The sequence below is a fragment of the Mytilus trossulus genome, chromosome 14 (assembly GCF_036588685.1).
Source record: "Mytilus trossulus isolate FHL-02 chromosome 14, PNRI_Mtr1.1.1.hap1, whole genome shotgun sequence".
NCBI lineage: Eukaryota > Metazoa > Mollusca > Bivalvia > Mytilida > Mytilidae > Mytilus > Mytilus trossulus.
The window spans coordinates 1,392,159-1,418,933 of NC_086386.1; the positions used below are offsets into that span (position 1 = coordinate 1,392,159).

Sequence of the window (26,775 nt, forward strand, 5' to 3'; positions counted from 1 at the left end):
TACATATGTTACACTATGTCAACATTACCAACAACTTTACTGCTGTTCTGATGGGGCAATAGTCCTTTCTCTTTCTTGTTTCATGCTTCTATTTCAGTCTTCACGCATAACGACAAGTCTACGGCCCAGGAATGGGTTTCACAAAAAAACCTTACAACTAAGATTGAATGTAAGTCATGAACAATTCTTGCAATCTTTTCTGAAGAAATATAGTGATATATATGTGCCTGTTTTTGAAATATTTGCAAACAAAAAGAAGCTGTTCTTTGTTGTAATACAATACACTACATAATTGTAGGTCCTGATGGAAGAAACTGGAGAGATGATATGCGTCCACCAAGTCCAAGAGATGGCAGAGGTGGTTTTGGTGGCTTTAGAAGAGGTCGAGGAGGGCGTGGCCGTGGAGCCAGAGGAAGAGGTCGAGGACGTGACTTTGGCCCAGGTGACTTAGTGGGTTAGTGTTGTCAAAAGTACTTAGATCCTTTGGACAATGGATATTGGACCACATATTTTGATTTGATGGTAGACTAGTATAAGGCATATTATTGAATTTCTAATTTAGCTAAATTGATTTAAAAAAGTGCCAAATTATATTACAATCTTATCTATTTATGTGTTCATCAGTTTTCATGCAAATAGTCTTGAAGTCAATTTTAATTTATCTAAATAAGCTAAATTAGATTTTTTGTGTGCTGAAACTTAAGAATTATTGTTTTAATATAAAGTTTATAAGTTACCATTGTTTTCACCTGAGCAAGATTAATTTTAACACCAATCTATTTGAAGACTTTAGATAACATTAAATTGATCCATACAAGTTTCTATAATTTTGTCTTCCATTTTATGTTATAGGTCAAGATGTGAAATACTTCAGTGCAGAATTTAATAATGAGACATTTTATGCTGAGCCATCTTCAGCCCCGCCCACTGAGAGAGGAAGTGGTGGAGGATTTAGAGGGACAGTTTATTTTAACCCCTCGTTTGTTGATGAGACTGTCTTGAAAGATTTAGTTAAAAAACAAATGTAGGTGTTTCTTGTTATAGTGTTGTTAAGAAGAGTACCTCAATTTTAAACATAATTGTCTCAAGGATACCTCAATTTTAAACATAATTGTCTCAAGATTACCTCAATTTTAAACATAATTGTCCCAAGAGTACCTCAATTTTAAACATAATTGTCCCAAGACATGTTTCATTTAAAGGTCTGGAAAAGAAGGTGTACAACTTGATATTCTTTTTTGTATGATATCAGACGTGATGCACTGTAATTCGGTAGTTGTACACCATAACGACTCGGGGGTGTTTCAAAAAGTAATAATGGGTAATTGTAAAATATTGTTTATGCATTTAAAGAATGTAAGTGAATTTCTAAAACTGCCTCTATAAGTTGTTGCACCTCTTCAAACTTGTATGACATTATAGAAATGAATTTGCTGTTTGTATGTTTACAGAGAATACTACTTCAGTGAAGACAATTTACAGAGAGATTTCTTCTTAAGAAGGAGAATGGACAAAGAAGGCTGGCTTCCTATCAGTCTCATAGCAAGTTTCCACAGAGTTCAAGCTCTAACTCAGGATGTAGCACTTATAATTAAGGTAATTTTAACTTGCTTCCTTGATGATAAAAACTGCTAGATATGAATTGACAGATCCTAGTTCATCTCAGAACATAATATCTATTGTAATGGGAAAAGTACCACTATATTCCTCCTCAGTTGTTGGAAGATAGCTGGATACCCATGTTACTCAAAATGTTACATTTTTTGCTAGTTCTGATTTCTTGAGGCTCTAACTCAGCATGTAGCTCTTGTTGTTTTGGAGGGGGGGGGGGGGGGGGGGGGAAACACATCACACCTAAGGGGAACAAAGAGAAATTTGACTAGTTTAAGAGTAAGTCATGGTCTTGAATCAGAATGTAGCACTTGCTGTGAAGGTTTTACTCAATGGGACAGGATAATTCTGTAGCAATGCGGGTGGTCTGGTGACCTAGATTTTGTTATTAGGTTGTTATATGGACCTTACTATATATTAAAGTTTGATTTATTCATTATTTCAGTCTTTGAAAGAAAGTGAGGTATTGGAAGTACCAGAGGATGCGTTGAAGGTTAGAGGTCGAATTACTCCTGACAAATGGCCGATAGAGGCCCCTCCTATAGGACTTCCAGTGTCATCAACTCTACATGCTGATGTACCAGAGTTTGTACCAGGCAAGGCTTATAACTTCACACCAGTATATAATGGTAAGTTCAAGGTCATCAACTCTACATGCTGATGTACCAGAGTTTGTACCAGGCAAGGCTTATAACTTCACACCAGTATATAATGGTAAGTTCAAGGTCATCAACTCTACATGCTGATGTACCAGAGTTTGTACCAGGCAAGGCTTATAACTTCACACCAGTATATAATGGTAAGTTCAAGGTCATCAACTCTACATGCTGATGTACCAGAGTTTGTACCAGGCAAAGCTTATAACTTCACACCAGTATATAATGGTAAGTCCAAGGTCATTATGGAAGGCCTGCTTTATACTATCTTTATAATAAGTGTGTATTAGGTAAAACTTATTACTTTCATTATTATATAGCAGTGAGACGAGTCTTATTTCAGATAGCAACCTCTAATCTATATACTAGTGTTTGTAGTTATGTATAGGAGTATATAACTCACTTTTGCATAATTGCATATTGTTTTTATTCAAGAATATATCCTTGGACCTTCTAGTTGATTTTTGTACAAATGACATTATACAAAAAAGTCTTTTAAAATAGTTATAAATAAGACCAATGACCGTCTGCATAATCAATATGGTCAAAGCTAATGTTGATTACTAACCTATTGTGAGAAGCAGAGTTCGTGAAATCTTTTTTCCCCCTGGTGGTCCTTGAAGAAAGTTCTATTGAAAAATACTAAAATTGTGCCAGTCCTATGCAAAATGCAAAAAAATATGCAAAATTTAAGTAGTAAAATCCAGAGGACCGCCACTTTTAGCGAACTCTGGAGAGGTACATCAAGGTCCTCAAAAATAATTATTTAAGATGTCTATAACAATACAACATGGCTGCTTATGATTTATAGGCACTGTAGGGAATTTAAATTCTGTGAAACTAGTTTATTTATACCTTTAATTTCCTTTTATTGATAGTATGCTTAAAAAGTTATACGAAAATATATGCTTATTTTTATGATAATTATTTTTTTTATAATATGGCAAAACCTATTGATTAATTTTCAGATCATCATGATGGAAATGAAGGAGATGATGAGACTACAAAGTCTGACAACGAAGACATGTTCAATGATACCTTAGGATACCCTAACCCTAATATACTATCTACTAGTGCTCCAGAGATGACAGGGGACTGGATACAAGTCAAGAAAAAAGACAGGACACCAAAGAAAAAGGTGGGTTATATCCTCTTTATTCTCAGAACACTAACATAAAATCAAATGAATTATCTCAAGATTAAGAATGTAAAGTCAAATCACAAAAATACTGAACTACAAAGAAAATTCTAAATAGAAAGTCCCTAGTCAAATGTCATGATCAAAAGCTTAAACACATCAAACCAATGGACAACAACTGTCATATTCCCTGACTTGTTACAGGCATTAAATATATGGAGAAAAGAAACATGATATCTCAAAATATAGTAAAATTATTAAATTTCATAAAATTATTGTTTTCAGGAGGAAAAAGGAGAAAAGAGGAAGAAAAGTGATGACCAACAAGAAGAACTGGACTTCATGTTTGATGAAGAAATGGAAGGTTTTGATGTTGGAAGGAGAAATCAATTCTCTGAGTGGTCAGTAAACATTAAAAGTAGAAAATCTTCTCCAGTTTATTTAATTCATATCTTAAATTGACATGAACCATACAAATGTAAAAAAAAATGCTTGTTTAACTTATCAATTAAGGATGATGGCCTCTTGATAAAATATTTTCCATGTAAAATTTCCTACAGTTTGTAGAAGATAAGTTTTAGCAATAATCTGAAGAAAAAGTTTCTGAAAGTTGTCATTACATCAGGTAAATCAATTTCATCAGAAATTTCATCCTATAATAGAGTTAAGGTCATTGTGGTCTGACCTCTATACTATTTCATTATAATCATTATTGTAAGTGAAGAGTAAGGACAATATGAAGTATTCTATCAGTAAATGGATTGTGCTATCTTCCCCATTCATAATGAGAAATAAAAAAGTGAAATGTATCAGGTAGGCTAAATAATTTACATAATTATAGGTAAAAGTAATACAAACAAATGATTTACAAATTTATAGTTAAAAGTTATTACAAACAAATGATTTACAAATTTATAGTTAAAAGTTATTACAAACAAATGATTGATTGATTGATTATCCATTCAATGTTCAGTGGCCAATATTTCCTTCATTGTTCCTACCAGAATAAGTTAACTTTACATTCATGGGTAGGTTTTGCTATAGGGTCAACTGGGAGGAAGTGCAAGAATATTGACTGCTGCAGAAAAAAGGGTTCCCTGTAAAGGAGTAGAAATTTTGCATTTTAAGAAGCTATATATTCACCCCTCAAAATAATTGTCTATTTTAATATTAATTGCAGGTCTGATGATGAGTCCGATAATGAAATAGGTGACGATGAATTAAACAAGATTCTCATAGTAACACAGACTCCACCCTCACTGAGGAAACATCCCCAGGGTGACAGGACAGGGGACCATGTACGACGTTCTAAAATGACATCGGAAATGACTAAAATAATCAACGATGGACTTTGTTACTATGAACAGGATCTCTGGGAGAAGGAAAATGAGGTAAGGACTCTTACAGTTTTATTCCTAAAACCATCATTGCATGCCACACAATAATTTGTTATGTTTAAAAAAAGAAGATGTTGCATGATTGCCAATGAGACAACTCTCCACAAGATACCAAATGACAGAAAATAACAACTATGGGTCACCCTTAAGTCCTTCAACAATGAGCAAAACCCATACTGCATAGTCTGCTATTAAAGACCCCGAAATGACCAATGTAAAACAATTCAAACCAGAAAACTAACAGCCTTATTTATGTACAAAAGAATGAGCTTTGAACAAATTTTTACACAATGTATCAAATTATTACACAATGTTCTTTTCTATGAAGAATTTTTACACCTTGATCTTTTTTTGGAAAAGATTTCTTAAAATGCAATAAAAAAAAAAATGTTACTGACTTTGCAGGGATAGAACTTAAGACTTTGGCAATGGTAGCCCACAGCTTAAATTTGTAGCCCATATATATAGTCCTATACAAGAAAGGCATAAATTTCAGTAACCCACACCAAGTTTTAGGGGCCATTGGCCTGTGGGCCCCTGCCTATTTCATACCTGCTTTGTGCAGTATAGTAAAAGTTTATGAGATACTATGGCTACCCAATGACTGGCAATTTATTAACAATATAATTAGATATTCAGATTACAAAATGATGTTTATATGTAATAACCACACCTGTCAAGTGAACTGTTAAAGTACATATTACACAAGTGTTACATGGAATATTAATATATATTCAGATTTAAAATGGTTCAACCAAGTTCAACTTAATAATGAACTAAGAAAGATAACTCCAAATTTGCATTTGTCATTTAGATTTTAAAATACTTGTTAATGTTTGATTTAAAGTTCATATTTAAGAATTGAATGCTTCTTTTTGTAAATTTATTGGGGTGTAAAACGTTGACTGAAGTTCATTTTGTATGAAGCGTGGAAGCTGTATGTACTTCAAAAAATGTACGCACGGTCAATGCTTTTACAACCCTATAAAGTTACAAAAAGAAGCATTCAATACTTATAATTACATTGTTTAGCTAGGATCATGAAAACACGATTTTTATCCAGTTTTATTCAATTCACCTGTGCACTTTATTGTGGGACCTCGTGTCATTATGCATGATAAATTTTATTGTCTAATGCAATTGTTTACGGAATAACATGTGATGTACAGTTAGCCAATCAGAATAACGTATTATAATGAAACTTACATCTAATGTAATTATTGCAAAATGGAAGCTATTTGACCTTTTTATGGTTACAAACACAATGATGTCATCTTTGATGATCAAAAACAAAAGTGACCACATATTGATCAGGAGTTGTCTCCCACAGACCTAGTACTATAAAGAATTATGTAATTTCTCCAGGTCACAGTGGCACCATTAACAACTATGTTTTGTCAATAACTTGGTTTATATCAGGTTAATTAGTGTAAATGTGTATTCTTGTGTTTATTTGTTTTTTTGTTTTTTTGTTGTTGTCTAAATGTACTTTAATCATTTTAATCATTTTCTGTAATTCATTCATTTGATTGTATAGCTCAAATTTTGGGCACCATGATTGGTTAATAAAAATTATCTTATCTTATTGTTTCTAGTAAAAACATCAGTTTATATTCTTTATATAGGATGATTTCTGCAAATTTAGTACAGTGTCTGTGATAACTAAAGAAAAATATGAAGCCTTGATGCCACATTCTACAGTGGCCGCACAGAAACTGCCACCTCCTCCACCGCCTGTTTCAATACAAGCAGGTAAGTACATTGTTCAGTTACATCAAGGATTTGCCAGTGAACAAAAGTATTCGAAAGTTGTAAGAACATTTGAGCTTATCTACATTTGTGTGAATTGTATAAGTCAAGCCTTGTGGAAGAGAAACCAATTATGACTTTAAAAAACTATCTGTTACACGAGTAAGCCAAATGTCAAAATTGTCCCTGCCAGTGCAGAAGGAGCTTTAAATTTTTCCCTTGTATAAAATTGAGAATGGAAATTGGGAATGTGTCAAAGAGACAACAACCTGACCATAGATAAAAACAACAGCAGAAGGTCACCAACAGGTCTTCAATGTAGCGACAAATTCCTGCAAACGGAGGCGTCCTTCAGCTGACCTCTAAAAAATATATACTAGTTCAGTGATAATGAACGCCATACTAATTTAACTATGTCTGTATGCACGTCTGTAGGTCCTAAAATTGGTTTCCATTCTCGAACTTTAGTTTGCCTTACCCGAGTGTTATGAAACTTATAACCACAAAACACCAAGTTTGAATTTTGACTATTGTCACTTTAACCATTTTAGAGTTATGCCCTTTTACAAATGGAAAAAAAATGCTGAATTTTGTTTCCCATTTCTTACTTTATTATGCCTCAACCAAATGTTATTAAACTGGTACTCAAAACTTATTACCACAAAACTTAATATCATAGGCAAGTGAGGGCATCATCTGTGTCCCACATATTCAACATTTATCTGATACAGTGAAACTTCTCTAAACCGGTCCCTCTTAATACCGGTTCTCCCTTCATACCGGCCAAAACCTCAAGTCCCGGCCGGCATGTATGTAAATAAACGGTCAGGTAACCTTATAAAACCAGCCACCCCTTTAAACCGGATACCGGCCGTAATTTGTGTATTTGTGTAATCAAAATCAATAAAATATCACCTCATAAAACCGGCCTTCTCATTTGTAATCATTAGTCCATATATAATACTGTTGTATAAACAAACAAGTTAATCCGGTCAATTAGACACCTGCATGGCCACTGAGTAGTGTTTACCTGTCAATGTCAAATCAATACCCGAATATATTATCGGTTGAGAGATTTTGATCTTCACCCACGCTAATCAAGGATGATTGTTAATTTTCATTAAATGTTTTAGCTTGGCGACTTTATTTGATCATTTAAAAAAAATTGTTAGGCAAATTATCTTTCAAATTAAATTGTAAATACATTGCAGATACGTTTAATAAAAAACTAATGTTACACGCTTTAAATATTTTAAATAGGGCAGCTTAAATACTTGTGTATTGTTTGTGTATTAATGTGTAAACATCAACATCGTATGGTACCGATGATTAATGAATGATAACAACAACAAATGGAAGTTTTTAACGACCTTGACTGGCTATACAGCCCTTGCTCGGTCGGTTATGATAAAAAGTCAATAACATAAGATATCAATATTTAAACTGTTTTGTTATACAGTTGCATTTTATTTGTTATTCCTGCAAAATAAAAAATAATAAAGATACAAATGATGTTTTAATATTTATTTCATAATCAATTTAGAATACAAAGCTAAATTTACACAACAAAACAAACTTTATGATTGAGGTACAATACATGGTAACAAAAACAAATGCACACATATTGAAGGGAAGTAACTCTTATATTGAAGGGAAGTAACTCTTGTATATTTCAAATTCAACAAACCGGCCACCCCTGAAAACCGGCCGAATCCCATGGTCCGACGGGCGGCCGGTTTTGAGAAGTTTCACTGTATATGTTATATATGAATTCAAAGTAATAAAATAGTAAAATATCATTGATTTGTTGAGGATGATTGAACAATAATTTAGTTTCCAATACCTGTTTTGAAACCTAACTTTTATTTTTAACACTTTTCAGCTGGCAAGAAAGTGACGACTCCTCCAATTGCTCAACCAGACATTGCCCGATCTTTACCCGCCTATGTACCTGACACACCGGGCAAGAAAGAGAAAGGCCCTCGTACACCTCACAGCAAGAAAGAAGAAATTGCTCCACGATTTTATCCTGTGGTTAAAGATTCTGGACGACCTCATGATCCCCAGGTAGGAATAATGTTGATATTTGTGGTTGTTAGTCATATTGATGGCTATTAATAGACCTGCAGCCCTGTTCATATTATACTGTGGATTCGTTATTATTAGTTGGATACTAATTTTCATGGATTAGGTTGGTACAGGTAAACTACAAAATTAATGTCCAATAAACAACATTTTCTAAAGGCTTGTATGCAGATCAGCAAAAACATGAAATTTAAATATCCATGTACATGTAAGTTTTCCTTAGTCCACTAAAATTGATACCCAGGATAACAAATGAATCCACAGTAGTTGTTTGACAGACATGCAGAAGTTCAATCAGATATGTCTGGCAAAAACTATATGATTCATACTAGAGATCTGAAAAGTAATTTTACAGTGGTCAAGACTGGAATATTGATTCTCAATTAATGAAATTGATTCTCAATTAATGAAATTAAAGTATCAAGGGATATAATATTGTGGCATAAATTGTGGCATAAATACCTTTCCATAGTTTTTCAATGCAGAAATTGAGATTTATTTGTTAGTATGCACATTCAAGTTAAATTTGTAAATTTGCTGAAGTTGAACTTGAATGATCAATCTAATATTAATTAAGATCTGCTTATTTTTTGCATTGTTCTTTAATAATGTTTGAGGACATCAATTATTGGAAATAAAGGAATATTGAATTTATATTTGTTAAGGATTTGTCATTAATAAACAATGTGACTCTGATCAGAAGAATAAATAAAATATGCAGACCTTCATTTGAATGCACAGGAAAAGCTGTATTTGTAAATCTGCTGTTTGCTTACCAGATATTTTTGACATGTTAAAGTTCTGTGCCACTTGTCTTTGAACACACGATAAATGTGCTGGTAAATGTTTCAGAGTAAACACACAAATTTATAATGTTTACTCTTCTTTCAGACCCCAAGGAAGAAGAAGACTCGCCACAGTAGTAATCCACCAATAGAAAGCCATGTAGGCTGGGTAATGGACGCCAGGGAGCATCGACCATCAAGATCTCGAAATAATTCTATGTCTCAGAGGTAAATATAAACTTTGTCCTGATGATGAAGCTAGTTCCTGAATCCTGATCAGTCATCATACTATCTATCAACACTACAATGAAGCAGAAAGAAAACTTTTATAAAAATGTTTGTATGACCCCATTCTCTTACTTGAGTCTGCCTCAACCAAATGTTATGAAACTTATACAAAATGCTTATTACCACAAAACACAGATTAAGTTTGAATTTGGGTAACATTTCTTTTGTCATTCTAGAGTTATGCCCCTTTACAAATGGAAAAATTGCTCTCTTATTGTGACATAGATGAAAATATGTTGTTCAGATCCTTGTAAGCAAAGTGTGGGTCAGTATTTAAATCTTGATCAGATGCATACAAATTATAGTAATTAAAATACTTAATTGTGATTCTTCCAGTCCATCAGAAGCGATGTTATCAACCAGTTACGGTAGTTAGTTATAATTGTGATATATATTTTCAGTCCATCAGATGCAATGTTATCGACCAGTTACGGTAGTTACAGTAGTACACCTCACGCCTTCCCAGCATTCCATCACCCGTCACACGAACTTCTAAAGGATAACAACTTTGTGTGGCATGTTTACCATAAATACCACGCCAAGTGTTTGAAAGGTTTGTGCAGTTTACATGGATTAAATAGAATTAAACAGATTTAAAGTTATAATTGTCTCTTGGTAGAGATGACAATGAGTGACTACTTGTGTTTTTACTTGTGATGTTATTGAGGAACACTTTGATAAAAAGGGGAGGTAATTGTGTTGAAAATATTTAAAAAAAAGAATATGTTTATTTTATGGTCAAATAAGTTATGAGACTTTCAGTGTTTAATAGAAAAAAGTATGTGTGTTTTCTTATGTAGATATAAGAAGATGTGGTATGAGTGCCAATAAGACAACTCTCCATCCAAGTTACAATTTATAAAAGAAAACCATTATAGGTTAAGGTACGGCCTTCAACACAGACCTGGGCTCACACCAAAAAGCAAGCTATAAAGGGCCCCACAAATAACTAGTGTAAAATCATTCAAATGGGAAAACCAAAGGTCTATGTCTAATCTTTATAAAAGCAAGAAACACTATAAACTATTTGTTTGTTTTTCAGAGTGCAAGAAGTTGGGAGTCAGTATGTCACTCTTATGAGCTATATAAAAAATATATATTTGTTTTTAATTTTTCAGAGCGTAAAAAGTCGGGAGTCGGTATGTCACAGGAAATGAACACACTTTTTAGATTCTGGTCATTTTTCTTGAGGCAACATTTCAACAAGAAAATGTTCCAAGAATTCAAAACGTTGGCAGTGGAAGATTCCATAGCAGGATATAGGTAGGTGGTGCATATAGGAACATACCAATGATATTTTAGGGTAGTCTACGAAAGTGATTATCAGATTCTGTATTTTGTCTGTTATGACTTAAATGGTGATATAAAAGGCAACATTTCCCTGTAGACACAAGGATTAAAATATCAGATATATTTCTAAATACTTTTGTCAGTTCCAAAGTTTACTTCAGATTTGATGTTAGATGTTTTTTTCAATCCTTAGTTATAATTTTACATGATTTTTTTTCAGATATGGTGTTGAATGTTTGTTTCGGTACTTCAGTTATGGTTTAGAGAAACGATTTAGACCAGAATTATATAAAGACTTCCAAGAAGAAACAATACGAGACTATGAGCTAGGTATATATAATTTTTAAGTAAAAAAGTATTAAAAAAGTATTAAAAGTAATCTATTGTTAAAATGTTTGAAACATAAATGTACCATTCATTTGTAAGTTCTTTCAAAAGATGATGTTGCAGAATGTAGAAAATTTAGCTAAAATGAGATTTCAGTAATTAGTTGTGACTGATTATAATCAAAATTCATCACCCTCTGTGCAACATGATTTATCCATACATCCTACGAGTCCTACCAAAGATTTATATTTGTTCTCAATTTTTTTTTTAATTATGAGAGAACTCAAATGAAAAATGTCTTATAGTTGTTGCCCATGGACAGATAAAATATGTTGAAAGACAAGGGATAATGTAGTTCTTTAATTAGAATTGTTTTTTTAGTATTTAATTACAGAAAAAAGCTAAGAGAGGTTAAGTTTTTCAGGAAAAAGAGCTTAAGAAATTGTAACCTTTTCTGAAATATTACAGGTCAGTTGTATGGATTAGAGAAATTCTGGGCATTCCTTAAATATTCACGTAAACATGTGGAAGTCCATCCAAAGTTAAAAGAATGGTTGTCCAAATATAAAAAGCTGGAAGATTTCAGAATAGAAGTGAGTATGAAAATATAAATAGATATAAAAAGATGTGGTATGGGTCCCAATTTGTAAAAGTAAACCATTATGTGTCAAAGTATGGACTTCAAGATGAAGCCTTGCCTCACACATAACAGCCAGCTATAAAGGCTCCGAAAATGTCTAGTGTAAAACCATTCAAACAGAAAAACTAACGGTCTTATCTATATTAAAGGGAGAAGTGAGAAACATTTGTGAACCACATCGACAAAGGACCACAGAACATCAGCTTCCTGACTTAGGACAGGTGCAAACAAATGCATAGACAGGTGCAAATAAATGCAACTTGTTTAAAAGTTTTAATAGGCACCAATCTTCACCCAACCTGAAACAAACTTGTAACATCACAACATAAAAAGACACACTATAAAATATCAGTTCTGATGTATTCATATATGTTCTCACATGTTGGTATCTTTTAAATATTCTTCTTATACTTATAAAATTTACAACAACATGTTATGATGTCGGCTTTTTTATGAGCATTCGGTTGTGAAAACACAAATTGTGCACCTAATTTTTATACAACCGCAAAATTATTTTTTTTGGTCTGGTCGTATAAAGCTGCGCCCTGCGGAGCATTGGGTTTTATTTTATAGAAAAACTAGACTACAATGGGAAAGTCCACCTTCTTTTCAAAAGTCACATGTTATCTGTTTTATCTTTCAGATGTTTCCTCCAGATCAGGACAAAGGTGAAGGTCACAAACTTCATAGACGGGAAAGACAAATATCAGAAAGCTCTATAAGAGAAAGACATTCGTCAGGGTCAAAGGGTCAGAGGGGCCAGTCTTATCCTAAACATAGTGCTAGCCAGTCGGATCAGAGTAGAAAAGAAACATTTGATAAACAAAAAGACAAGACCAGTGTCAAAGACTCTATTAAAGCAAAAGATTCACAACTTACTAAGCCTGGAGGGAAAGATTCAAATCCAGCCAAGGTCAGTGGAACACATGTGACTAAATCAACTGATACCAGTCATTCTAAGTCAGGTGGACGGGATTCACATACAGCTAAAGCCGATTCACAGTCCACAAAATCTGGGGGACGAGATTCACATTCAGCTAAAGTCGATTCACAGTACACTAAGTCAGGTGGAAGGGACTCCCATTCAGCTAAAGCTGATTCACAGTCCACAAAATCAGGTGGACGAGATTCACATTCAGCTAAAGTAGAGACACAGTCGACTAAGTCATCTGGACGAGATTCACATTTATCAAAAGTGAGTGATAAGGAATCTTCTAAACCAGCTGAATCCCATTCATCTAAATCAAGTGATGTCAAGATGTCTAAAGATTCTGGTGTAAATAAATCTGCTGGTAAAGATAGTGGTCGACCACATCAAACTAAATCATTTAACAGAGCCGAACCACCAAGGCATGGTGGAACATATTCTAAACCAAATAGTGCAAAACCTGCTACTTCAAAAACAGGGGGGAAATTTACCGATTCAAAAACCTCACAAAGTGGCGATTCCAAACACCCATCTAGTGTTAAACCATCAGATTTAAAATCTGCCTCAAAACCAACAACACCACAAAGCCCCACTGCCAAAGATTCAAAACTATCAGATAAAACCCAACAGTCAACAGCAAAGGACACAGATATGTCTAAAACCCAACAGTCAAATAAGGCAGATACAACTAAAACCCAACAGTCAAATAAAACAGGAAAGGACACAGAAACAGCCAAGTCTGTTCAATCAAAATCACAAGTCGGGAAAGAATAAGTATTGGAATACAGATTTAGACAATAGTTGTTTTACAGAGCATTAACAATAATCATTACAAAGTGTTAACTGTATTACAAAGTGTTAATAATTGTATTACATTGACAATAATTGTATTACATTGTTAACAATAATTGTATTGTGTGCGTGGCTAATTTATCAAGCAAAAAAAAAATTCAAAAAAGATAAAAAATTACTAAAAAAAAAGTTAATTGATGCTTCTTTTTTTTTTTTATCATTTCTATCATATTTCAATGGGAATTATATATTATAATCACCATAGTAATTTTATAATTGTTAAACTGTAACTTCAATCTGGTTACAATGTTTCTAGTTTACAAATACTGTGTCAACATCAATGGAGACGGCATCATGTTATCTTCTTAGATGTTTGTAATACAATTTTATAATATAACTTCCAAACCTTTTGAAACTTGTTTTGATATATATTTATATGTGTTTGAAAATTATTGGCATACTTATTGCCGGGCATCAATTTGTATTAATTTCTAAAATATTTAAAAAAAAAAAAGATAAAATAAATGACTTTTTAAATTGGCTGAAACAGAAGAGAGTTGAGATTGAAAGTAAGCATACTAAATATGACACAGAAAACAAAGAAAAATTGTAAGGAAATTCTGTTTAAACCATCATTAAAATAGAAAGACATTTTTCTAGCATATGTGTTCTGATTGTAATATTCAATAGTGTTTTATTTGACGATAAGGGTGTGGATTCATCACGAAGTCTTTCATATCTATGCATTTGTTGTAAACATTTCTACTAGTCTGTTTTATAGCTTTGTTGTTGTAGCAACTATTTTATCTTTATTCAGGTCAATATGATTGTCATGGCAACCATTTTATCTTGTTTTCGATATTAAAACAGTTTTATTTTCATAACATTGTTAGTTGATACATTTATTTTCATCTTAATCAGACTAGAATATCAGTAGTCTTTTTATATTAATTGTTTTAATGCTAATTGATTTAAAATGAAGCAATTTGATTATTTCTCTAGATTACATTTCGAATCAAGGAAATTGCTGATGATTTTTCTCTGTAGTTGCGAAATAATTTTAAAAACAATTTTTCATTGATATTTTGTTAAGTTATGTATGTTTTATTATTCGAGTTTTTAGTGTACACAAAGAGTCACTTTCAGTGTCCTGTGAATCTTATGATTGTTGATAATTTTGGAGGAAATTCAGACATCATAATTCTTAAGACATGACTTTTCTATATTATATGAAAAGAGAAGAATTATGTTATTGATTTGTTTAGAATAATAATCTCTGCCATTGGTAGATATAATAATGGCTGCCATTGGTAGATAATTTGATCTGAATCCCTTGATTCTGTTGTTAATTGGTTTAGTGAGGAATTAACTGGTGTACTGCATCTTGTATATATGATTTGAGAATGAATGTATTGTTAAGGAAACAGAAATCATGTGTAAACTTTAAATTTGACAAAATATTGGCAGCATGTTGTCCTTGTTTACTTATTTTATATCTTGTTTTTTTTCATTGAGGATACCTGAACTAATATTATACACATCCGTAGACCAGGTTTACTCTTTCTTTAGGTCATCTCAAACTTGTGTTCATCATTTAGGATCCTGCCAAGAAAACATGTGACCTTGTGGGGGTTCTGATTAATGCAATAAAACCTCCCTACCAGGTCATGTTACTTGTTTTATGGAACTTATGAATACAAAATAACTTCCCTAATAGATCATGTGCAGTGTGATAGTTCTGATTATAACAATAAAACTTCCATGATAGACCCTTAACCTTTGGTGGTTCTGATTAAAACAATAAAACCTTCCTGATAGTCCTTGAACCTGTGTTTTAATTAATATATTAAAACCTCACTGTAAGGCCTTGACCCTGGGATGGCTCTAATTAATACATTAAAACCTCACTGTAAGGCCTTGACCCTGGGATGGCTCTAATTAATACAATAAAACCTCACTGTAAGGTCTTGACCCTGCAATGGTTCTCGTATACAATTTAAAACCTCACCATCTGGACATGTGATCTTGTATGATGGTTCTGAATGTTACAGAAAACTCCACCAAGAGACTAACATGCCATGCAATGATTCTATTTTTTTGTTTTTTTAAATATGCAGCATCAGACTTTATTACCCAATGATGATTCTTGTTAATACTATGATTTCTCCTCATGAGAACAAGATGTGTTAACTCTGGTCAATACAGTTAATCTCCTATAAACAGGACAACAGATTGTGAAAATTGATTGCATTATTGTTTTTGTTTTGACATGTTATTGAGTTTTGTTTTGACCTGTGTACAAGTTTTGATGTGTGGCTTTACTTGTTATTATTGTTATTTCAGTTGTTAATGTGTGTAATATATATATATTGTTTGTAAATACACTTAAATTGTATAATTATCATCTATAAGATTTGAAAACTATTTAGATAGAAAAATATATGAAATAAAAGTTCAAAGTATAAATGAATGAATTGATAAGGTAAATAAAAAATTGAAAGAAAAAAGATTTTTTAACCAAATTGTTTTTTTTAATTGTTATAAATCATAGATGCTGAACAAGCTACTTGATTAAGCCTTAAAATTATTAATCATTCCAGTCACAAATTACAGAACTAGTGAGTTCCCATTTGATTATGTTTAAATCAAACTTTTGGTTGTATCTGAGGTGCTCAAACAGTTGTAATTATAAATAGTTTCAAAATTAGAACTTTAGAATATTGAATCAACTTTACTAAATTCTAATTAAGATTTTCACGCTCACATGACATTAAATTACAACATTGAAATTGTGTTTTTCCAATGTTATTGTATTAATATAAAAACATCTTCATTCATAACCTATGGCAATTTTTTTCCCTCAGTTATCTCCTCGATTATTAATGGGACATGAAATAAGTTAATTATCATTATTGTCTTGTCTCTAATAGTTGTCGCAATTTAAAATCTTTTTCAACCTGTGATTATGTGCATAATTGTGAGTTATTTCAATCAGTGTACAGCATTATTTAAGTATTTAATCTGAATGAATGAATTTTATATTAAACAGAATGTATCTCATGTTGTCCTGTTTTACTAGAAACATTAAGTATATGTAGAAATTATTTTGCCTAAAGCAAGAGCCCTACATTTTAAAACGTTTTTTATTGAGCTATTTTATAATGATATTTCCATTCTATTCTTTTAAAGTAATTCCAATCTATTCTACTAAAGTCTAATCAGTCTATTATTGAAAGGTAATTATGTCTATTAATAGTTTTGGGGAAATTGTTTTGTGATAAACAAGGAGCTATGAATAAACTGAAGATATTTTAGTCTCACTTTTCCAAAAAATAAATAAATACTTTTTAATTTATTGCATCTGAAGCACTTTTCTGGATTACCCTTCATCAGCAAAACTGAAAATCATTAAGTCAGGAATGTAAATATACTTAAAGCGCTGCATGAATCTTCCAAAATCTTCTTTGTCAACTCTACCTAAGGGAAATGGAACTTTGTATATAATTTATAAAGGATATTGTCAAAGTATTTTCTGTAATAAATTCCCCCTTTTGAAGACATTTTTGATCAGGACGATCAATCTGTAAAAATATTTTCTTATATTATTGCACTATATTAACTTTCATTCCAATTTTCTTCCTGTCATTTGACTGCTGTCGGGAATCAAGAGGTCATGTTCTGCCATTAATGTATTTTAATTGGTTCTATTTCTGTGAAATAACATATATGAGTAATTGATAAAAAATGCAATTCTAACATTTATACATGATGAAAAAGCAGCATAAAATGAGTAAAAACTTATGTAAGACTATTTTAAGTGCAAAAGGAGTAAATTTATTTATTGAATAAATCTGTAATGGCAAGATTACATTTTCATTTCCCGATTTTTTTTGTATATACTTATTTTGAATTGAAGTGAATGTATAGATTGATTTGAATGGTTATATTTCCTATTTATAATTAATTATCGTAAAGGTCAGTTAGGCATTACATGACCTCTGACCTGCAGGTGCTTTAACTTGTGACCTCTGTTATATAATTATATATATATTATAATATTGATACATTTTTGGATGGGACTATCCATTTCATTTTTTTCTGTTTTTGCTTATCATTGCATTTTTCGTAGCAGTAGTTTCTCATGCAATAAAAACAAAAAAATGTCAAAAACAGAAAAAGAAGTGTTTTTGTTTTATTGATCAGGACAAAGCTTTCTAGTTGGCCCATAAGAATTAGGCCTTTAGTTCTTGCTGAACAGCTTGTTGAAGATATTTCTGGGTTAAATTTGGCAGGGATTGTGAGATTGACTATTTTTGATTTGCCTCAGAATGGAACATTTTCACCTTAGATTAGAATGAGATGTTAATCTGGCAAAGAGAGCTTTCTGTATTTTCTGTATAAAGCTTCATATATCATAAGGCTTAAATATATTTTTGGTATTCAGATCCCTTTTGGTCTGAAGTTTCTGAGTGGAATATTTTCATTGTCTTGGACTTTATTTTTATGGCTCAACTGTTATTTATCCCTTGCATTTTTCAGTTTCAAGTAATAAACGATCATATTTGGTTTAAAGAATCATTGGAAGATGTTTCTATTGGTTAGACTTGCTTCACCTTATCAAGACGTCATTTCATGGTGCGTTGAGCAGCAGTAGGATCTTAATTAGTTGGGTTTCTTAGATTCTATAACTAAAAGGTCCACTATATTTGGTGTAGATAATTATTGAACAGTGTACATACAGGATTATATAATTTTCATGGCTCATTGGTCAATTTGGAGCTTTCAAAATTACGTCCTAACTTCGATACCTATACCCTAACCAAGAAATGATAATTTCTCATAAAGGGGGTATTACAGATGGCTTTGAAGTACGAAATCATTGGACCATAAACCTTCAAGATGGAAATCATACTCCCTAGTTCATTATGATGTCATGTATTACTGAATGATGACAACGTTAGTTTTCTCTTTTGAATTGTTTTACATTGTCTTATCGGGGCCTTTTATAGCTGACTATATGCGGTATGGGCCTTGCTCATTGTTGAAGGCCGTACAGTGACCTATAATTGTTAAGGTATGTGTCATTTTGGTCTTTTGTGGATAGTTGTCTCATTGGCAATCATACCACATCTTCTTTTTTATATGTTTATTGAGACCATACCACCTTGTCCATTGTGATGTCATATCCAGTATAATTGTAAGATGAATAACAATCATCGGACCATCAACTATAGATTTAACTACAGGATGAACGTATTTTGAAGACGTATCCAGTCGGTTGAAAATGTGTTATTATGCAGGTTTATGAGTTGAAAACTTGTATTCTTGTACAATAAGACATTTGGAACATACTGAAGTACTTCTGGATAGGGACTGTCCAAATATTTTTTCGATTATTAATAGCTTTAGAATCAAATAATTAGAAAAAAAAAATTAAATCTTATCGACTGAAATAAATTTAATCTTATCGACTGAAATCTTGCCAATGAGCAATATACTATTAAACAAATATAATATAAAGAATTTATTTAAGCAAGCATATAAACTTAGTTTATTTGCTACTTGCTACCAAACTCTTAAATGAATTGTAGATACTCATTTACTGCATTAAAAGAGAAATAATTGACAAAGCAGTTGATGACATTTTATCTGCCAACATCATCCAGAAATTATGACCAACTTTGAGTTCTCCAGTTTAAAATGAAGATGCAAAGGATTAGTATAAGACTTTGTGTCGACTTTCGTAAATGTAACCAAACAACTACGAAAAGTGTAAAGCCTTTACTATAAATGACATAATTTATTATTTAATTTTGAGAAAGTTCCTTTAACATAAAGAATGTGTATTATCAAATCATAATGGACGATAAAATAAAAAGAAGTGGCCCAAAAGACTTGACCTCTAAAAAATTTAAACAAACACTACATAAAATTGAGAGCAGTTTTACTTATTTACTGTGATATATTAAATAATCTATGAAAAGCTTGTTAACTGCCAAATCATAATGGATGAGTAGATAAAATGTGTTGACCCAAAAGACTATGTGTTGACTTCTAAGACAAAGCAGACTGCGAAAAATGTTTAGCCTTGACCATATAAAATATGATATATTAACCAATTTATAGATAGCTAGTTACATAGGTTCATGTAACATGACAAGTGGATATATAAAAAGAATTCACTGAAGACTTTGTGTTGACTTCTGAAACTGTGAGCAAACAACTACATATATATATATATATATAGTCATGAACATATGAAATAAGATATATTAATCAATTTATAGAAATCTCTTTACTTAAGTACCTGTGACATGAAGAGTGGGTATTGTCAAATCACAATGGGCAAGTTTTAGTTGACCCAAGACTTTGTGTTGACTTTCGAAAATGTAGGCAAAAAACTACAGCAAATGTATAGCCTTTACCATATAAAGATGATATATCAAGAAATAGTTTAGGTGATGTATTACTTGGTAGTATGTGCATCCCAATTATTCATTAAAGACAAGGGAATGTTACACAATAACCTGACCACACAGTAAACAACCGACATTTTGAGAACAACTAAGCTTGAACACACCAGTAAGTCTAGAAAATTTGTGAATGAAATGGAGTCTCTAGTCATACATTTTTGTATTTCTGCAATAAAATAAAATAAATACCTTTACCAAATAAAGGAATTGATCATGCATTGTCTCATAACTTGAAAAAGATTGACAAATGTTTGTCATAGGGGGGATAATTCCTCAGTTGTTAAAATATCACTCTGATTCAAACATAAAAATCTCCAAAACTTACATTCAAGATGTTTGATTTCTAAAGCTAGAATGACAACATATTTAACAAACACTTGACATTCCCATGGGAACCAACTATGCTCATCTTCTTGTCGAATTAATAATTTATTAATATAAGGCTGATCATACATGAATTTCTTAGGAGGAATGAAAAGAAGCTAGAATTATCCTCTAACTGCACATTCCGATATATAGAAATACAACTAAATACGAATTTGGAAAAAAGAAAACAACGGATACAGTAAAGTCTCTTATCTCGACTTAACTATATCTAGAAATTAACAATGAAGGTCAGTTGAGAACACAAAATTAGGACAAAAGAGATGATTACGGCTTTCCAAGTGAGAACTTTCTAATAAAATAATGACTGCAAAAGTTCCTGTTTTTATAGTATTAAACCATGAGTTCCATTGAAGGAATGCAAAATTGAAATCACCACTGAAAAATTAATAGAAGACATGACCACTTTGTTAACTGTTATGGAATATCTGCTTCACAAATGGCGACAGATATATTTTAATTCTCACTATCCCAGTCCTGTTTCCTTTCCTCATATGTGACCTAATAAACTACATGAGACACAAGACGGATGGACATGTGAAGCAGGATCTGCTCACATTTCCTAAGCACCCGAGATCACTCCGTTTAGTTTGGTTCGTGTTCAGTCTTTAGTGTCCTATCTTGTGTACAGTTGTTGATATTTTGCCATATCTATTTCAGTTTAGATTTCACCTTTTTTTGGAGTTTGAATATCCCGTTGGTATCTTTCACATTTTTTTTCTCAATATGGAAAATACAATCGATGTGCATATTTTAATGGCTTAGGGAAGTTCTCTCCAAATGATCACAATAGGAACAATTAGGAATAGAAAGTAAGAGGAGTACAATATCCTATTAACTGGACTAACATTTAGCTGAATCATTCTAAGAACTATGCCTTCAATTTATTTCAAATATACATATCTACTGTCCTTGCTACTAGTATATAAAACATATGGTAATTTTAAAAATATCAAGCCTGTTTGTACTATTCAATCATTAGTTATAGGACTTGGTTGTTCACTTCTATAAAATTGTTGTATTAACCCTGCCGTCCTACCAATCTCATCAAGGCTACGACAACAGATAACAAAACTTGTCTATGCACTTTCATAGATCTACAATCTGTCAATACCTGTATCTTGGTATTGCACAAGGTCATGCTTTTTCTCAGACTCTTTAGACGTCTATACACGAAATCCATTGGATGTTGGATGTGTACTGATTGCTATTCAAGTCTTAGATGCATGACCTTTTTTTTTTTTAAATTAGTTGTTATTAATTGGCATTGAACTAGTAACAAGCCAAGTCCACTCTGTGTTTTTGTTAGATGTATTTCTATTTGCATTCTGGTGAGTTCAGCCTTTTTCAAATGATTTTTTTAGTTCTTTCTTATGATGTACTGTAAAACCCTGCTAACATGTTTTACCCATCCACATTATGTTTGCATGTGCCTGTCCCAAGTCAGGAGCCTGTAAATCAGTGATTGTCATTTGTTGCTGTGTTACAAATTTATTTTTTGGTCATTTTTTGTACCTTATTTTTCTTGTTTGAAGGCCGTACTGTGACCTAGTAGTTCCGTGTCATTTTAGTATCTGGTCAAGAGTTGTGTCATTGGCAATAATACCACATCTCCTTTTTTATAATTATGAAAATAAAACAGTTTTTTAAAAGTACCGGTTACAAGAGCGCATTTATTCGTAATGCATTTTCCATAGGGTACCACTAGTGTTCTGTCTTTTTTCCCTCGAAGACTACACAAACTAGGGGAAATGGGTAGCAGTTCCTGTTACTAGAAATGCCAGTGTTGCATTACAACTAAAAAAATATATAGGGTCATGCAGTTCAAATTGACTTAAAATGCAGTTGAAAAAGAATGTCTACTTTTTTCGCTTAATGAAAAAGGCATATTTTTAATGGGTCCGACGTACAGGAATGGAAGATATTTTCTACACTTCGTAAAATGTGAATATGATTTTCGGCAATTTTTAAATTTAATTGGATAAGCTTTCGATTAAATATAATTCCAATCCTGTATCAACCAATCAGAAGCCATATAGGATTCTATTCTGAGTACCATCTTGGGGTAAAAAAACGTGCTGGTAAAATGTAAACAAATAATTGCACTCTTGTAACCTACCGGGGTATAGGATCTATAGAACATTAATCTGCCATTCCACTTACATTCAAACACAAAACAAAAGATAATGATCGACATCACAGCTTGGCTTTATTATCAGCAGGAAAACAAAATAAATAAATATTTACAAATGGGAATACTGTCAACAATATTGTCTCTAAAAATAGATACCTTGTGACCTATCAAGAATGTCAAATATTCAATTAGTGCTTAAAAAATTAATAAAAAAAAGAAAAGAAATACTTTTCCTTAAAATAATGTAAATTGTGATCTATAAACATTATAAAATAGAATAAATTTAATAAAAATATAAGAAATTAATGAGGGTTGGAATGGGGTACCCCAACACAACAATCTAGTTAACATTTGGATGAAATAAATGTTACTGGTAAATGTTTTAAATAAAGAAACATTTTTTATGCTTATTTGATGCTAACACTGATAATGAAAGGGATATACAATGCCATCCCTACCCTCATTAACAGCTCTCTTCAGCAGTAAAGTCTTACAACTATAAATGTACCTAATATATTAACTTTGTCAACATAACACTTATAAAATCTACATGGTCTTTAACAAAGTCATAACAATATAACAGCAGTAACAATTGCAGATTATTTTACAAAACACCTTGAAATATCACAAATAAAATTATCTAAAATATAAACATGGAAAAATATTATCTCCCTTTATATCACAGATGATCAACAATAATGTATAATGAGACAAATAAAATAGTATATATATCTTAACAAAATAGAAAAGGAAAAAAATAATGAAAAAGGGGAAGGTAGGTCAAGCCAAATTGATACAGGATAAAAGGGATACGGTGATACTATTTATCTATAAAATGGATAAATTTACATTTATCCCTGCTATTGCACATATGACAAGCTTTTTTTCAATGTAATATACACTTTAAACAAGTCATTCAATTTTACAGGGAACATTCAATAATTATTGTCATGGTATAAACCAAAAAGTAGTACATGTATTGTTAACCAACTGTTATGCACATTTTCTTATAATTTTCTGATACTTTTGGACTTTTTGTGGGTACTACTGCCTTAAGCTCCTTAACCTTACTGTGTTTTGTTTATAAAATGTATTCCTTACTCTTATTCGTGAGAAAACAGATAGGTAACTTATGAGATTTAGTCTAACTAGACTCATAAATAAATGAGATTTAGTCTAACCAGACTCATAAATAAATGAGATTTAGTCTAACTAGACTCATAAATAAATGAGATTTAGTCTAACTAGACTCATAAATAAATGAGATTTAGTCTAACCAGACTCATAAATAAATGAGATTTAGTCTAACTAGACTCATAAATAAATGAGATTTAGTCTTACTAGACTCAAATAACTTATGAGATTTAGTCTAACTAGACTCATATTACTTATGAGATTTAGTCTAACTAGACTCATATAACTTATGAGATTTAGTCTAACTAGACTCATAAATAAATGAGATTTAGTCTAACTAGACTCATATAACTTATGAGATTTAGTCTAACTAGACTCAAATTACTTATGAGATTTAGTCTAACTAGACTCATATAACTTATGAGATTTAGTCTAACTAGACTCATAAATAAATGAACAATCTAAACATGTAAACTTTGGAAAATCAAGCTTACTAAAACAAATAATCATATTATAAATTCTATAAATAGTTATGATATTTAACAATGAAGTATGCACACCTCAAATCAAGGTACCTTTCAATTTAAATCCTTCTTATATCCTGTCCAGTACTTTTAGCTCTGCTTTATTTCTAACTTTCTGATTACAGTCAAAAGATTATTTCTCCTCACCAACCTGCATTTTAATTAAAACAAATAATAAAATGGACCAGGAAATCCACATTGTTAAAAAAATTACATAAATTTGTAAGAAATTTACATGTCTAAGTCTTGCATATGCTTTAGGAAACAATTGTTAGAATTACAAATGTCCAAATTGTCCTGAAAGCAGATATGAGTTTTACACTCTTAAAGGCATGCAATTATGTGTGTTCATGATTCTGACAATCCAAAAGGCTTGAGGCTTGCATGTCATGTGAACTTTAGGTTCTGACAAAACTGGCAGTTAAAAATGTGTGCACATGTTACTGAAGGCATGCATGTCATGTATATCTTTGATTCTGATATTCCTGAAGGCACACAAGTCATGGGTCTTCATGATTCTAACAAACTTAAATATATTCTGATGCTAATCTGATACTAAATCTGACTATCATCCCTAGACTTAATTGAGGATAGTATCTCTCTCTAGTTCTAGATATTTCTCCTTTAATTCTGACTATCATCCCTGGACTTAGTAGAGGATAATCTCTCTCTAGTTCTAGCCAGTTCTCCTTTTATTCCCTCATTTTCATCCTCCTCCTCGTATGTGAACGCACTAAGATCTCTCTTAAGTTTGGCAGCATCTTCGTCCTGACGTTTAAGGTTTTCTAACTTTTCTTTTTCTCGTCTCTCTCGTTTTGAGTCAATAACTAGTTTTGCACAAACTTCTAATGGAGCTTTCTCTACATATTCACTTCCTGCAGAAAATAGAAAAAAAATATTTTCAGATCTCACAAGCTCAAGAATTCCATGTAAGATCATAGAATATTTCTTGCTTCAAAATCATTTCCCTCATTTAATTAAACCTAAATCATGAACCCCTTTTTGTGAAAGAAAAAAGCAAATCAGAAAATATACTAAAAAGAAATGAATAATACAACAGACAGTTGATTAAAAAGCTGCTTTCTGGTTGAAGTTTAATACTTTATCTCATCTTTTAACTAAAAATTTAGGGATTTTAAAGAGATGCTGACAAAGCCACAAAAAAACTCATTTTCTTTTTTTTAATAACTTTACAGTATCTGAACACATAATTGAGTAAAAATATTTCCAACAGGTTTTACTAACATATTTTATAGACAAAATGTTTTCGAACTTGATTTTTTAAAGTGATTTCAATATTACTGTTCTACAATACAGGAACTATTGATACATATGTAGATTTTTATAAGAGTAAAGTTAACATACATCTAGAAAGGTGTTGAAATCAACTACAGAAACTTTAGAAGAACCATAAAAATATATCTAAAGAAAAAAGTTAATCTTTACAAAACTACTGTTAAAAAAAGGTATAAGTTTAGATGCATAGAAAAAGCTGTGGGTAAAAAATAATATATTGTTAGGAAAGTGGATAAAAGCTTTTGGTAACTGATATATATATATCTATAAATAATATGATATTAGGAATGTGGAAAAAAGCTTTGGGTAAAATAATATATAAATAAAATCTACAGGGTCCGGCTAGTGCAACATACTTGTGAAGGCTCCCTTTTTACTAGGTTTGCCCGCTGGTGTTAAATAAAAACAATCATTAAAATTAGTTACAATTGTGGTGAAGTATATATACAAGTATAAAATACAGTCAAAGGGGAATATGTGTGTAATTGTAACTTATAATACATGTTTGTTGTGTGTGTGTGTATTGGGAGGGAGTGAGTGAGTGTTTAAGAGTGAGAATGTCAATCATTGGCTAAATTTAATTTTTGTGTTTCAGTACAAAATACCATACAGAGTATAAATCATCAAAAGATGAGGCAGAGGTGTACAAGACTAAAATGTCATAAAGAGTGAAATATGATTTAATAGAAATATGAATTACCAAAAATAAGATTGTTCAGGTATGGTCAAGTATGCATGTTCAAGGATGGTCAAGAATGCTTTTAAAGAAATGGGGAAACATTGCTTTAAGTACCAGTGATAAGTACACATTTTTTGGTTTCAATATTGAAAATGTTCCAGTAAATAGCAATATGGAAATTTGAAATAAAAACATGTTTCCAGAAAAAATTAATGTATTGATAATTTGTGAATCCATTACTATGTGGCAATTATATGTATAAGTTTGGAAATACATGTACAAGTATAACAACCATGAAGTAAATTTATTTAGTCAAAATCTGAATATAATTTAGCAGTGTTTACTTTATAGTTAAATATGTGTATAACTCAATCATATATGGTGATCTTAGTCAAATACATTTCAAACAATTATAAACAGAATATTAAAGTGTCTTAATGGTGAAAAGATATGTATTAAGTTAGT

The 26,775-nt window shown here is 31.6% G+C and overlaps 2 protein-coding genes across 12 annotated transcripts in view; one reads left to right on the forward strand and one right to left on the reverse strand.

Moving 5' to 3' along the window:
* Positions 1 to 17,551, forward strand: part of LOC134697320 (la-related protein 1B-like) — a 35,446-nt gene extending 17,895 nt beyond the window's left edge. For both annotated transcript variants that reach the window (XM_063559521.1, XM_063559523.1), the window contains 16 exons: positions 299 to 454; positions 853 to 1,024; positions 1,452 to 1,596; positions 2,057 to 2,166; positions 2,422 to 2,495; positions 3,236 to 3,405; positions 3,691 to 3,806; positions 4,586 to 4,796; positions 6,428 to 6,554; positions 8,434 to 8,618; positions 9,528 to 9,649; positions 10,111 to 10,262; positions 10,828 to 10,972; positions 11,220 to 11,329; positions 11,795 to 11,919; positions 12,610 to 17,551. In XM_063559521.1, the coding sequence (XP_063415591.1) occupies positions 299 to 454; positions 853 to 1,024; positions 1,452 to 1,596; positions 2,057 to 2,166; positions 2,422 to 2,495; positions 3,236 to 3,405; positions 3,691 to 3,806; positions 4,586 to 4,796; positions 6,428 to 6,554; positions 8,434 to 8,618; positions 9,528 to 9,649; positions 10,111 to 10,262; positions 10,828 to 10,972; positions 11,220 to 11,329; positions 11,795 to 11,919; positions 12,610 to 13,668 (3,179 nt within the window). In that variant the 3' untranslated portion in view covers positions 13,669 to 17,551. The remainder of the gene's footprint in view (positions 1 to 298; positions 455 to 852; positions 1,025 to 1,451; positions 1,597 to 2,056; positions 2,167 to 2,421; positions 2,496 to 3,235; positions 3,406 to 3,690; positions 3,807 to 4,585; positions 4,797 to 6,427; positions 6,555 to 8,433; positions 8,619 to 9,527; positions 9,650 to 10,110; positions 10,263 to 10,827; positions 10,973 to 11,219; positions 11,330 to 11,794; positions 11,920 to 12,609) is intronic.
* A 5,176-nt stretch (positions 17,552 to 22,727) lies between these two features.
* The window catches only part of LOC134696103 (uncharacterized), a 69,242-nt gene continuing 65,194 nt past the window's right edge, over positions 22,728 to 26,775 (reverse strand). For 9 of the 10 annotated variants that reach the window (XM_063557707.1, XM_063557702.1, XM_063557706.1 and 6 more), the window contains 2 exons: positions 25,988 to 26,020; positions 22,728 to 25,210 (listed from right to left, as the gene is read on the reverse strand). In XM_063557707.1, the coding sequence (XP_063413777.1) occupies positions 24,960 to 25,210; positions 25,988 to 26,020 (284 nt within the window). In that variant the 3' untranslated portion in view covers positions 22,728 to 24,959. The remainder of the gene's footprint in view (positions 25,211 to 25,987; positions 26,021 to 26,775) is intronic. The other variant, XM_063557705.1, reaches the window with a different exon arrangement.